The sequence below is a fragment of the Eriocheir sinensis genome, unplaced genomic scaffold (genome assembly GCF_024679095.1).
Source record: "Eriocheir sinensis breed Jianghai 21 unplaced genomic scaffold, ASM2467909v1 Scaffold416, whole genome shotgun sequence".
NCBI classification, from domain to species: domain Eukaryota; kingdom Metazoa; phylum Arthropoda; class Malacostraca; order Decapoda; family Varunidae; genus Eriocheir; species Eriocheir sinensis.
The window spans coordinates 335,175-350,000 of NW_026111739.1; the positions used below are offsets into that span (position 1 = coordinate 335,175).

Genomic DNA, 14,826 nt, shown 5'->3' on the forward strand with positions numbered 1-14,826 from the left:
ATGTGTGAATATTACGTTGGGGGAAGAAACATTTATTTACTCTCTTTGTATGTCTATCTTTCTATCTATCATCTAATCCTTTCCCCCCTCACCCCTGCTTTTTTTTTTTTTTTTTTTTACTTTGTCGGGCTATCTATCTACCTGTCTATCTATCTATCATCTCTCATCACCTTCCTTCCCTCCCTTCGCTCCTTCCCCTGTTCTATAGATTGCATTGTTTCCATAAATAGACGCACAGAGGAACACACCAGACTAACATAAATTTAGGTCTCGCCAAACAGATCATTTCAATTCCCCTTCCCTTTGACACGGTCCCTCTTTTTCCTCTCTCCTCTCCCTCTCTCTCTCCTCCTCCTCGCTCTCCGTCCCTCCCATGTGTGTCTTCTCAGATGTAATGTTTATGGAGTACGTGCTTGCGAGGTAAATGAATATACACTTGGTTCTAGAGAGAGGGAAAAGGATGCCTCTCTCTTGCCTCTCTCCCTCCCTCTACATTCTCTCTCTACGAACACTCTACACACTCTCCCTCTACGACCACTAACACTTCAATGCTAAAAAGAGCTACCATCCGTATTTTATTTCCCCAAAGTGTTTTTTAGGTGACATTCCCTTAAAAAATAGGTTGAATACAATGTTAAAAAAAAATAATGACAGTCTTGATTTAGAAACGATCAATATATATAATTTCGCTTCTCCCCTTTCCCTTGGCATTCCCTTCAAAATAGGATCTGTCTCACTAAAGGGATTGAATGCGTGGGTAAATAAATGATACAAAGAAAAAATGATAAAACGACATAGTATCATTCATATGTTTTTCTCTCCCTTTTTCCCGTCACTCCTTTCAAAACAGGTTGGGTCTAACTGATGGGATTGAATGCGTTTGTAAATAAATAACGAATACTCAGATTTAAATGCATACGTAAGAGGCGAGGTACTCTCCATGTAAATCATTTCTCTTCCCGCTTGTCCCGTTACGCCCCCTTCAGGACTGGTTGTGTAACTGAAGGGAGAAAATACTCGCTGTGAAACGTGTCTAACGGAAAACAGATGAAGACGTGAACAAACAGACAGCGAATACATTTATCCTGATGCTAAAAATTCTGCTCTCGCTCTCTCGTTTTTCCCCTCCGCGCTCTCCCTCCTCTATTTCCCCCGTCGAAGTCTGCTTACAAATGTTTCCAGCTTGAAATACAGGAAAGGGACCAAATATACATTAGAAACAACGTTCAGTGTGCAATTTTGAGGAAAGATAGGCCCCTTTGATATATTGCCGCCGTATGAAATCAACGAGGTCTATATTTTGATGGTGGCCAGTAGGATTTTCTTGAACAGGTTAGTGTAGCAAGATGCAGCAGAATGGCGCCACTATAAAAAACTTGCCTGCGCCATAATAGGGTGGGGCCGATCAAGATAGCTTACTGGTACCAGAGGCTGAACGTAAAACAAATAGATTAGATAAACATACCACTCCCAAGCTTATTTATTTTTGCACACCTGTATCGTACTGTAGCTCCCTGTTATATCTTCCACTTTCCTCAGACACGATAAGAAAACTGTGTTATGCTCAAATGTACTGAGAAGCACGATTAAAGATTACTTTGAAGCACGATTAAAGAAAACTAAGACTATGTGAAAAAGTCAAATAATCCGAATAATCTTGGTCAGAAAGTTCAAAAGTCCAAATTCATGCAAACCGAAACTTTTAATCCCCCGAAAAACGACAGCTTGAAACAATTGCCTCGAATTTGAAGACCGTGAAAGTACCCGGATTATTATTATTATTATTATTATTATTATTATTATTATTATTATTATTATTATTATTATTATTATTATTATTATTATTATTATTATTACAACTATAAATCTTTCTCACTTCTCCCCTCCCCCTTACATCCGCCAGGCGTGTACTCAGGAATCAATCATATTTTCACGCCAATGGAAGCACAAACAAGCAACACAAACACAAACAGTAACACCCCAACAAACTCGCCCTCTCGCCCACACCTCGCCCTCCCTCTTCCCCTCCGTCAGGCATGTTTTCCCTTTTTATTGCCAAGGATTATGTACACGGAAATAGATAACAGGCAAGCACCCCCTCCCTGCACACCTCCCTGCACACCCTCCCTCCCTACGTGGCGTGAATAAATGAAAATATAAACAAAGAAAGATTGAAATATATCGATAAATTAAATATCAAGTTAGCGAATTAGTATACAAGAAAGGAAACTAGACAAAGTGTACACGGAAATAGATCCCACAAGCACTCCCCCTCCCTGCATACCCTTCTTCCTGCCTGGCGTGAATAACTGAACGAAAGAAAAAGAAAGAATGAAATATATCGATGACTAGAATGTATTAGTAATCGGATTAATGGATAAGCAAGGAAACAAGATAGTATTATGTGCACGGAAATAGATATCACACGCACACCTTCCTTGCACACCCTCCCTCCGTGGCGTGCATAAATGAATGAATGGAAATATAAACAAAGATAGAATGAAATATATTGATAAGTTGAATATAAGACAGGTAAATGAATTAGTGAATAAACAAGAAAAGGTTAAGGTGAGTTATTATCTTAGTGAATGTCAGCCTCGAGGAATGAAGGTAAAAACAGAAAAGAAAATTAAATATATCAATAATGAGACTATAAACAAATAAAGAGAAAGTGAAATATATAGATACATAATAGTAGAAGTGAATAAACTGGGAAACAAGATGAACAAAGTCGAGTTATTACATTAGTACATATCAGAGTCGACGAAATGAAGGTAGTTGAGTCTGTTATTAGAGGAATCAGACCATCAGTTATTAAACGAGTTAAATTAAATAAACCCTTTTTCTCCTCTTCCCTTCTCTTCCGCTCCCCTCTTCCTCCCCTCATCGCCCTTCTCCTCCGCTCCCCTCTTCGTCCTTCTCCTGCGCTCCCCTCTTCCTCCCTTCATCATCGCGGTCTTTTAAGAAATAAGCATCAACTTGAATTGGCTGGAAGATAAAGAACAACTGAATACGTAAATAAGTAAATAGAGGGTTTAATTAATCAAGACCATGAGCATAACGACGTCGCTATTGTATTGTAGTTGAGTATGTTCGCTGACCGATGATAGAAATACAAGATATATGAAAATGATAAGAGGGAGAAATCAGTAGGCTAATCTGTGTACCCAAACCATGTCTCTTGTCGGTCCGTTTTCCTTCCTATGTCTGTTATTCTGTTTCCTGCTTTCATTTTCCTTTGTTTTTTTTCCTCTCCATTTGAATTCACTGTAATAGATTTTTTTGAGTTTGAGACCAAGTGATGAATATAACAACAGAGTGGACTAAGCCTATTTCTGTTCTGTTTTCTGTATTCATATCCATTGTTTTTCTCTTCCTTTGATATCGTTGTGAGAGACGTTTTGAGTTTAATAACAAGTTAGTGGACAAAGAAAACGTTAAAATGAAACCACTGCTTCCCTGCTACGTTAAAAAGCATAAACAAGTAGATAAACAGACAGATAAACAGACAAATAAACATATGAAATTACAGAAATACAAATATACAGGTAAGAAATCAGGTAAATCAAAACAAATAACAAACACACTAAATTAAGCAAGTTTAAAAATAGGGATAAAATGAGAAGTAAATAGAGAAAAACGTAGAAAAAATAGGTGTATATAAACAGTGGGAAGGGAAGAAAGAAAACGAAAGATAAATTAAACAAAGAAAGACATAGAAGAATATAGAAAATTAATAAAGGTAAACAAACAATAAGTGAACAAAGGAAACGAAAGACAAGCAGGTAAATATATAAGGTAAGATAAATTAAGCAAGCGACCGCGTAACCAAAGACACCAAGCCACTAACCAAATGAAGTCTCACAAACACCCGCGACCTCAGGAAACACCATCTCCCTTAATTAACCTGCCCTTCGCCGCCCCTCCTTCACCACCACCCAGCTAATAATTACAACCACTGGGACACACAAATAGGCTACATTAAAGAAGACACTACATATAGACAAGACTTCACCTCCTCTTCTCCCTCCATTACATCCTCAACCCATCCACTGTCCCTGCCTTCTAAAAACAATATACATAGATTATTACATGATATTAAGAAAAGGAAACGTCAACATGGTGATTGGTATACGAAATCTCTCTCCCTATCTCCACTGCATCCTCTTACTATCCGTCTCTTAAGAAAAATAATGTAGAAGTTAAAATAATAGAATAAAAAGTCATTAGGATAATCTGTATACGATAACATTATCTCTCCCTTTTCTACTACAACTATTACTACTACTACATCTATTACTGCTACTTCTACTTTTACTATCCATCTCTTTAAAAAAAAAAATAACGTAGAAATAAAAATAATAACGGAGGGTAAAATCCGTAGGCTAATCTCCATACCCGAACCGTCTCTTCCACCCGTTTTCTTTCCCTCCGCTTCTCATCCCTAACCGCCCCTTCACCGGCCTTCCTTCCCCATGTACCTCTGACATGTACACGCTATTATATATTATTCAAGCATGAGGGAATGAATAAATAAACGAATAAGACCTCTGTACTAACCCACACCCATCTACGTTTCCAGCTCCCCTTTCTCTCGGCTTCTCTCTGTTTCGCTTGTTTTGATCTCTCCTTTGCCCTTCGCCGTCCCTTGTCGGATATGTTGCAGGATCAGGATAAGTGGTAGGGCTTGGGAACGAGTTAATTAATAGACTGGTGAAGAAAAGGCTGAATCTAACCCATTTCTGTTATCCTAGTTCCTGCCTTCGTTTCCATTAAAAGGGATGTTTTGAATATTGGAATGAGTTAATAAGTAGATGAAGAAAAAGATTAATTAAACCCATTTCTCTTATCCTGTTTTTTGTCTTTATTTCCCTTGTTTTTCCTTCCTTTAGTTAGTTTAGTTAGTTAGTTGAAAAATAGTTGAAAATTTGAAAGAGAAAAACCGTGAACTGAACCTATGTCTGTTATTCTGTGTCCTGCTCTCATTTTCCTTTGTTTTTTCCTTTCCTTTGAATTCACTGTAATAGATTTGAGTTCGAGACCAAGTGATGAATATGAAAACAGGGCGAACTAAATCTGTTTCTGTTTTCCCATTTTCTGTATTCATTTCCGGTGTTTCTCTCTTCCTTTGATATCACTGTGAGACAAGGTTGCCAGATTGTCGTACTCAGCCGATTATATTTCCCGACTTCCTACACCAAACTGTCTTCTGGGCTCCAATAACGAAACTAATTTATGGTTATCGTTAAAAGAGTTAAATTCTGATGTTTCTTGGCAATAGTTAGGCGTCAGAAACCGGTAAATACTATGCTCTGAGTACGACAATCTGGCAGCGGTGCTGTGAGAGACGTTTTGAATTTAATAACAAGTTAGTGGACAAAGAAAACGATAAAATTAAACCACTACTGTTTTCCTGTTCCCTGTCTTCATTGCTCTTATTTTCCTATCGTTGTAAGAGAAATCGTAAGTTTGGGAACAAGTTTAAAGATAGACGGAGTAAAAGTTAAACTAAAATAACTACTGTCATCGTGTTTCCCCCCTTCAATTTCTATGTTTTCCCTTCCTTTGAATTCGCTAAGAGAGATGTTTTGAGTGAGGAGCAAGTTGATAGAAGAAGAAAACAGTTAAACCCATTTCCCTATTCTTCTAACTGTATTAATTTCCTAAGCCTTTCTTTTCTTGAGATTCGCTGTAAGAGTCTTGAGTGTAGGAGCAAACTGATCGAGAAAACCCCCACTTATCTAAATCCATTTCTGCTGTCTTATTTCCTGCTTTTTACTACCCTTTGTTTCCCTTCTTGTGGGTATACGAAAAAGTTAACAGACATGAAGAAAAAGCTGAACTCAAACGACTACTGTTATCCCATTTTCTCCCTTCGTTTCCTTTGGTTTCCCCTTCGTTGAAATTCGTTTTCCCTCCTCTTTCCTTTCCTTTCCCTTGATTAAATCTTTTTTTATTGCCAATCGCCCCAAATTCTCCTCCCCTTCCCTCCCTTTTCCTTTCATTTATCCAGTTATCTCTTATACCTTTCACATCCTCGATCCTTCTATTCCATCTCTTCATCTTCATTTCCTCTTACTCTTTCATCTATCTTCACGGCCCTTTCATCTCTACCTCTTCCTTATCCTTATCTCTCCAACACTAAAGAATATACCATAATCCTTCCAAAAAACAAGAAGGGATATCATATTTATTCAAAACTAAAGTCGTTATCTTAATCTCCTCAAAATCAAAGCCTTTATCTTAATCTTTTGTTTACGTAAATATTATCATAACGTCTTTAGTGTTGGAAAGATCAGGATAATTTCTTTTAATTTTGGAAAGATTTGGATTGTGGTGCCCCGAGGGCTGCGACACCACTCGCTCCAGTGTCATTATCTTCTCCGGCAATATTTTCCGATGACAACAGCGGTATCGACCGCTAAAACACAACACGGACTCCAAGACATGATTGTCCCCACACACACTGTTCATTTACCAACCTATACACAATTGCAATTGCCCATTAATGCACCCGCTTATCTCTCTAAGCCAAAACACAATCAACCGCGGCCAAAACACAATCAACCGCGGCCAAAACACGATCAACCTCGGAACAAAATGTTATGAAAACAAAGCTGCGTCACCGCGTGAATTAAGCATGTCGGTTAGGTAGATTATTGTATGAGCTCGGTGTGAGTTTGATGTATGACTCACACGCCTGACGTATTACCCTCGCGATGTCTGTATGTATGTCATGCCTATATAAGAAGCATTTATTAAGGCTTGACCTCAGATCAACCAGCACTCTGTTCGTTGCTGTACACTCAGTTGTCCTTCCCTAGACAACATGGGTAGAACATTCACCTTTGCTACTGTGAGTATGGAGTAATGTGGTACCATAGAGGAAAGCGTATCTAACATATCTATTGTGTTCTATTATCTTAGTTTTACTTAGGATTATATTTCTATGATACTTTATTGTGCGAGTTTTTACTCAATATTATACCAGTGTTAACGTCAGTAACCAATAGTGAAAGAAAACCTGAAGACTCATTGAGTCTAGTAAGCCAGTCGCTGGTTTAAACAAAATTTTTACCCTCTGTAATATTAAGTAGTATTAAGGTAGAATAAAATACATATAAGAAAGGCGACACCGTTTCATCACCCCATTTACGAACCCCTTTAAATACTCCTAAAGTACCAGAATTTTAAGTCAAGTGTCACTAATACAAACAGTGTGTCGTCTACCCTGTGTGCCCGGATTACGGGTTACAACAGGATAACGTCTTTTGTTCACAGATGTTGCGCCGACTAAACGAAACTTTCCAAACGTCTTCAGTTTTATAAAGATAAGAAAACGTCCTTGATTTTAGAAGGGTTAGGGTGACATGTTTGGTCATTCTTTCTCTCCATTCCCTGTCCCATCCTTATTCCTCTGTTCCTAACCTCAGCTTCACGCACTCCACCACTCATTCTCAAACCTCTTCCCTCTCCTCTCTGCTATCCCTTCTCTTGATTCGCTATCCTAACCTTATGCCTCTGCCTCCTAACCTCTCCTTCTCTTCATCCACTATTCATTTACAAACTTACCCTTCATTTATCATAACATTTACATCAAGCAATCATTCACCATTACATAATACACTAGTTCCCCTTACACCCACAAACACCTTTCATTTATCAATATATTTACATCCACCAATCATTTACAACTTTACCATTCACTTACCATTACACTTTTCATCACCCATTCATTCACACTTATATTTACACCGACCATTCATATAACATCGCATTTACACTTACCATTCATTAACCGTTCATTCACATTTTTCTCCTCTACTCCAGGCATGTATTACGGCGTCACCATCTGCCTCGTAAGCTTCGCGTCGGGGCTGTCCGTGCTCACCCTCAACATCCACCACCGCGGCGTGAGGGGAACGGAGGTGCCGCGCCTGGTCCGACTTGTGGTGCTCGGCTGGCTGTCCAAACTCGTGTTCCTCCACTTCGAGTCCTCCGCCCAGGCCCAGGAGGATAAGAATGTGCATGTGAATGTGTGTGTGTGTGTGTGTGTGTGTGTGTGTGTGTGTGTGTGTGTGTGTGTGCAGAGGTTAAGTTAGCATGGACATAGCGATAAAGGATTGGCAAGGGAAGTTAAATTGCGGCGGGATTCAAGGGGTAGAAGATAGTCATTGAGGAGAGGAGGTTAGTTGATGAGAAGTTAGCCTTTGAATCCACTGTCCAATAGACCTGTATAAGTGAACGCCCCCCAAATCCTCCCCCCCCCCCCCCCTAAACACATACACTCACATACATTGGATACATGCTTCATACAGTGGTGGACTAGCCCTTTGTATACAACTAGCATCTGGGAAGAGGAAAAATGTTGGATGTAATATAAACGCATAAATTTGAGGAAGTTGGATTAGTTAAAGATTTGCATTCTTGTGAAGTGGTTTACAGGGTCACAGGAACCAACCCGGCCATCCCTTAGAGGCTTAGAATGAAGGAGATAAAGAGGTCAAAGAAACAGAATAGAGGAAAAGATAAATGAAAACACCACAAAAGGTCATACCAGGAAGGGAATAGGAAGAGAGAATGGAGATTAAATATGAAAGAACGAGATGGAAAAAGCAAAAGAGATTACCTAGAAGAAATAACAATAGAAGAAAAAATAGAATATAAGCATAATAAGGAGAAAAGAAATGGAGAACTCACACGCCCACACACGCACACACACACACACACGCCCTCACGCACACGCAAGCACCCCTCCTCTACACACCTCCTCCCCCACCTCAACCACCCATCATCATAAAACCAAACCGTGACTTCATAAATAATCGAAATGCCATGCGGAAAAAATATAAAAAAGTGTGATTCATTGGCGGTCCGGCGGGTGGTATTGAGCCATAATTAAGTACCTGAGGGCGGCAGGTAAAAAAGGTTAATTAATGCTCGGCCCTGATGGTCACCTGAATGCGGAGAAACGAAAGTGAAGGTGATGCTGTGGCGGGGGGGGGGTGGCGGGGGGGATGGAGGTGTGTGTGTGTGTGTGTGTGTGTGTGTGTGTGTGTGTGTGTGTGTGTGTTTATCCTTTGTTTGTTTCCTGGACTTGTCTTTTTTTTTTTACCGTTTTTCTTTTGTTGTTCATTTTTCTTTTTTTTTTAGTTTTTTGTTTTGTTTTTGTTTCTCCTTTTCTTTGTCATCGTCATCATCATTGTTAACTTTTTTCTTCCTCTTTTTCTTCATTTCTTTCTTTACTTCCTATTTTTCTTCCTCTTCTTCTTCTATCTCCTCTTCTTCCTCTTCTTCTTCTTCTTCCTCTTCTTCTTTTTCTTCCTCTTCCTTTTCTTCTTTCTCTTCTTTCTCTTTTTCTTCTTCTTCTGTTCTTCAAATATCCCGTCCACGTACCTCACAATATTGCTTCCATTTTACATATTTTCTCGTCTTTCTCTCTCCTTTTCGTTTTCTTTTCCTCCGTTTTCCTCACCGTCATTGTCACTTCTATTTTCTGTCGTCTCGTGGTATCTCTCCTCCTCCTCCTCCTCCTCCTCCTCCTCCTCCTCCTCCTCCTCCTCTTCCTCCTCCTCCACTTCCTCTTCTGAATTCTCCTCCATCCATTTTGGGTTTTCACAAATCCTCTAATATTTTATCATTTCTTATTCTATTTCTTTTCATTTTCTTTCATCTCTCTCTCTCTCTCTCTCTCTCTCTCTCTCTCTCTCTCTCTCTCTCTCTCTCTCTCTCTCTCTCTCTCTCTCTCTCTCTCTCTCTCTCTCTCTCTCTCTCTCTCTCTCTCTCTCTCTCTCTCTCTCTCTCTCTCTCTCTCTCTCCTCTATTTCTCTGCCTCAACTCCTTCCATTAAACTTTCTTTTCCCTCCATTCTCCTTCGTCTCTCTCCTTTCTTTCCTTCGCTCCTAATTTTCTCCTCCACTTTCCTTCTCTCCTTAAAGTTATCGTCCCGCCTCTTAGTTTTTAACCTTCGCCTCCTCTTTCTTTTATTTGTTTCTCTCTTCTTCCCTCTTTCTCCTCTTTTCCATCTTCGTTCGTCCGGTCTTTCGGTTCTCCTCGTCTTCATTTTCCACTGCAGTGAATTTTCTCTCAATTTTCTTCTCGCTGTTTTTAATTTACTCTTCCAATTTCTGCGGCTTTCCTTCTCCTCTTCTCTGCTTTCTTTCCTTTGGTTCTTTATTTATTTATTCTGTACCTTCATTTTCTTTCACTCGTATTTTTCTTTCTTTAATTAGTTTAGTTTTTTCTTCGTTTGTCTGTTTTTCTCTGTCATTATGTATCTGTCTATGTCTGTTTGTTTGTCTGTATTTCCTCTTTCTCTGTCTCTTTGTGTAACTCTTCCTCTCTTTTCTATTCCCTTCGCTAACTACATCTTTAGTTTAGAAAGAAAGTCCCTCTTTCTTTCAAAACTCTCCCTCTCTCTCTATCAGGAATTCCCTCAATAATTCTCTCTCCCTTCCTCACTAACTCTTTTTAACTCTCCTCTCTTTCTCTCTCTCATCCTCGGTAACCTTTTCATGTCTCTCACTCGTTCTCAGTAGCTATTTCATATATCAGTAAGTCTCCCTTCTTTAGTTAATCTCCCTTGCTCGTCCTCAGTAACCCTTCTATGTCTGTCAGTAACTCTCCCTTCTTTGATCTCACTCTCATTCTCATTAACCTTTTCACGCCTGTCAGTAACTCTCCCTGCTTTAGTTACTCTCCCTTTCTCGTCCTCAGTCACCCTTTCATGTCCGTCAGTAACTCTCCCTTCTTTGATCTCCCTCTCATCCTCAGCAACCTTTTCATGTCCGTCAGTAACTCTCCCTGCTTTAGTTACTCTTTCTTTCTCGTCCTCAGTAAGCCTTTCATGTCCGTCAGTAACTCCCTTCTTTGATCTCCCTCTCATCCTCAGTAACCTTTTCATGTCGTATTAGCTAATCTTCGTTCTTTACTTACTCTCCCTCCTTCCACCTCTTCATTTTCTTTTCATTTGTATCAGTAACTCTGCTTCTTTACTCTTCATCTCTTATGTAAGGTCTTTCTCTCTAAGTCCTGTTTTATTAAGTCTTGTCCTATTCTTTACCCTCCCTGTCCTTTTTATTTAGATTTTGTTCTGTTCTTCACTCCCCCTCTTACTTAACGTTCGTCTAAGTCTTTTTGTTTATTTATATCTCGTTCTGTTCTTTACTCTCCCTGTCCTTGTGTTTGTGTAGATCTTGCTCTGTTCTCTATTATTCTTCTTACTTAACGCTCTCCTTTCTAACTCCTCCTCATCCCTCTCCCTTCAGGATCTAAGGCCAGAACGAGGCGTCAAGCTCACTCCACTCAGCCCCGAGAAGCTCCACATGACGGAGGTGGAGTCGGTGGACCACTTCAGCGTGTCGCCCAGGTTCCACCACCATCGCCACCACTCCCAGCAGCCGCCCAACAATGAGACCTCCACCACCACCACCACCACGACCCCCACCACCACCCCGGGCACCACGCAGATCCCTTCCCAGACCACGGGTAGGTGTGCTGGGGGGGGGGGGGGGGCAGGGGGGATGGAGGAAGGGAGGGAGGGAGAGAGGGAGAAGGAATAAAGTTAAGAAGGAAAGATGAAGTGAGGAAGAAGTGGAGGAAAGAAAAGACGCAAGGTGTGTACGTGTGTGTGTGTGTGTGTGAAGCATGGGGGAGTCTATCAATATCCACTAGAGCTTTTTTTTTCAATGGGTTTCAAAATGCTTCGCCAAAGTGAATATTCTGTCAGTCTCACAAAGTTCATAAGGTCAAAAGTCTTACTGAATGACATTTTCTTCCGACGTAGACGCCCGCTGATCGATTTTAGGCCATACTCTTCTTTAATTTCTCCTCTCATATTTCTTTTCTATATTCAAATCGTGTGTAAAAATGTTAGGCATCTATATATACACACATGACCTTCAAAGCGATACCCAAAGGCTCAAAATACCGGCAAGAATATTGAAAAGGCAGTCGTTTGAACTTTTACAAACTTTAACAGCATTTTCCCGCGAGTTTTACAAATGGTCTGAACGGCTCTTGCTGCAGTGACAACCTCCGGCGTCGATGTAGTTTTCCTTCTATGCCTTCTTTCCCACGTCCTTTTGCAACCACCACCACCACCATAACCATCACCAGCACCACCCACCATCACCATTATTCACCACCAGAATCACCATCACTTTTTATAAACACCACTATGACTCATCTACTTCACTCTACTTCTTCTTCTTCTTCATCATTCTTCTTTTTTTTTTCATTCTTCTTCTTCATTCTTCTTCATCATCTTCTAATTTGTTGTTGTTGTTACTTGCTGTTGTTATTTGTTGATCTACTACTACTACTACTACTACTACTACTACTACTACAATTACTACTACTACTACTACTTTCATTACCATCCCCATCAACTTCACTACCAATACCATCATCGCCACTACCATTATTATTACCACCACCATTACCATCACCATGACCATCACCATTATCACCAGCACCACCATTACCCCCCCCCCCGCCCCCCCCCCCCCCCCGCCACTTCACACCCTCCCCAAACTACCCTCTCACTCACACACTTTTCAATTAACCCCGCGCCAATATTTCCCCTGAGTTAAAGCATATATATTGTAGTGGGTCTTAAAATATTACCAAATACCCGATACCTAATTAACTAGAAAATATAATAATAATTCTGTCAATGCATGGGTTGTTAAATTATTCACAGTTGCGAGTGAAAAAATATATTAGCACTGTGATTTAAATATTTTGTTTCCTGATTAGAGAGTTTTGGGGAAAAATGTATTTGAGGTTCCATGCATCATTAAAAAAATAATATAGCGAACGACCGAGTACGTAATTATGAGTCCGGGAACTTCACAATTTGCAAATTAATCAGCGTTACGGTAAAATGTACTTGCCGCCTTTTTGTTAGTGTGTTTCCACGAAGCGTTTATTAAGAGGATGAAAGGGAGAGAGAAAGAAGAAAGTTGAAAGTTCTCTCCTGCTTCATGAACAGCGTAAAAACAATGAAGAAAACCAAGAAATGAGACGAGAAGGAAAACCAGGAAAACATGAAAAGGAGAGAGAAGAAAGTTTTAGGTTCTTTGACTTCATGAATGGCGTAAAATTAATGTAAGAAAACCAAGAAAACAGACGAGAAGGAAAACCAGGAAAAGATGAAAAGGATGAAAAGGAGAGAAAAGAAAGATGTCCTCTCTGACTTCATGAATAGCATAAAACAATGTAAGGAAAACCAGAAAAGAGACGAGGAGAAGGAAAATCAGGAAAAGGTGAAAAGAAGAGAGAAGAAGCTTTTAGGTCCTCTCTGATTTGCGTTGAACAATGAAAGGAAAACAAAGAAAAGAGACGAGAAGAAAAAAAATCAAGAAAAATATTCGTCTAATTCAGCTTCTTGAACAAAAATGAAAATTGTGAGAAGAAAAAAATAAAAAGTAGGAGGTCCTGGAAGCTTCATTTTACGTGTTCGAAGCTTCACAAAGCACAAAAAGCTTCAAATCTAATTCTTCCCTTTGAATAGCTGGAAAGTTGTGAAGGAAACCAATTTGAGAAAAGTGCAGTCGGAAAACTTAAGTGTGCAAAGTGTCACGAAACTTCATCATATGCATTCGAACGCTTACCTAACATAGGCGGTGGCTAAGTGGTAGCGTGCTGGGCCCACATTCATCGCGAAATGGACGACGCGAGTTCGAATCTCCACTCTACCACCTCGGATTTTTCAGTCACTGCCGAGTGGCTTAAAACTAGCCACATGCTGTCCTGAAGACCACCCATCAACCCGGACTATAGAGGAAACGGTCCAAGTGAATCAAGAACGAGTTCCGGTGGGCAACATGAGCCAAGAGAAGATGGTGTATTCAGTTATTCTTTCTGATTACACATGTGGCTTGGTCATGATCTGTTTGTTTTGGACGCCATGGGTCTCTGCTTTCGCCGCGAGCGCGTAAAGTGTTTGAACGCTATGAAGAGGCTATAAAAACACCTGCCTGCGCCAATACGGGCTGGGGCCGACTACCATCCAAGCCCCTCAAGCAAGCCTACTGGCGCTATAGACGTAGACCTAATAAAAAAATAATATTTTACAGGTTCGAATCCCCACCAGCGGGCTTTTTTTTTTTTTATATATTTATCTGATCTTTTTTGTTTTACTTATTCAACGGGCTTTTTTGTTTTTATCTTAACCCTTGAGTTGCTTTCTTTACTGTAAAAAAAGAAAAGCTTCATTTCACAGGTTCGGAAAGTCTAACGAAGCTTCATTTCTCGGCGTTTCAGATTTCGAGCACCAGTTCATGCGCGTGCTGAACAAGGTGTACCAGACCATCGAGAAGAACGAGATGCGGCTTGGGGAGCAGGACCGGAAGGAGGCGACGAGGGTGGAGTGGCAGCAGGTGAGAGAGAGAGAGAGAGAGAGAGAGAGAATATGATCAATTTAAAGTAGGGCTTGGGGAAAAGAAAAGGAAGATAAAAGAGCAATAAAGGAGGAGAGTAAGAACAGTGGGGAGATAGGAAAGGAAAGATGAAAGAAAAGAAGAAAGGGAGAAGAACGAAGGAGGAGCGTAAGTGAGGAAGGAAGAGTGAAAGAAGGAAGGGAGAGGGAGAGAAGAGAAGGGAGGGAGGAGACAAATAAAAAAAAGAGAGCGCGGAGTTAAGGGAAGGGTGGATGACGGGGATCAGAAAGAATGGAAGATAAGAGATAAAAGGAACGAAAGAGTGGGAAGGAGGAAGGAAGGGAAAAAGGACACAGGAAGGAAGAAAGGAAGAAGGCAATGAAGGAAGATGAGAAAGAGAGAAGAAAGTGAAGGGGAGGGAAGGATAACCGAGATTAGAAAC

At 40.3% G+C, this 14,826-nt stretch overlaps 1 protein-coding gene across 1 annotated transcript in view; it reads left to right on the forward strand.

The window, feature by feature from the left end:
- The window catches only part of LOC126992197 (neuronal acetylcholine receptor subunit alpha-7-like), a 40,986-nt gene that overhangs the window by 23,200 nt on the left and 2,960 nt on the right, over nt 1–14,826 (forward strand). The window contains exons 6-8 of the mRNA XM_050850856.1: nt 7,831–8,036; nt 11,268–11,487; nt 14,269–14,384. Coding sequence (XP_050706813.1) covers nt 7,831–8,036; nt 11,268–11,487; nt 14,269–14,384 — 542 coding nt within the window. The remainder of the gene's footprint in view (nt 1–7,830; nt 8,037–11,267; nt 11,488–14,268; nt 14,385–14,826) is intronic.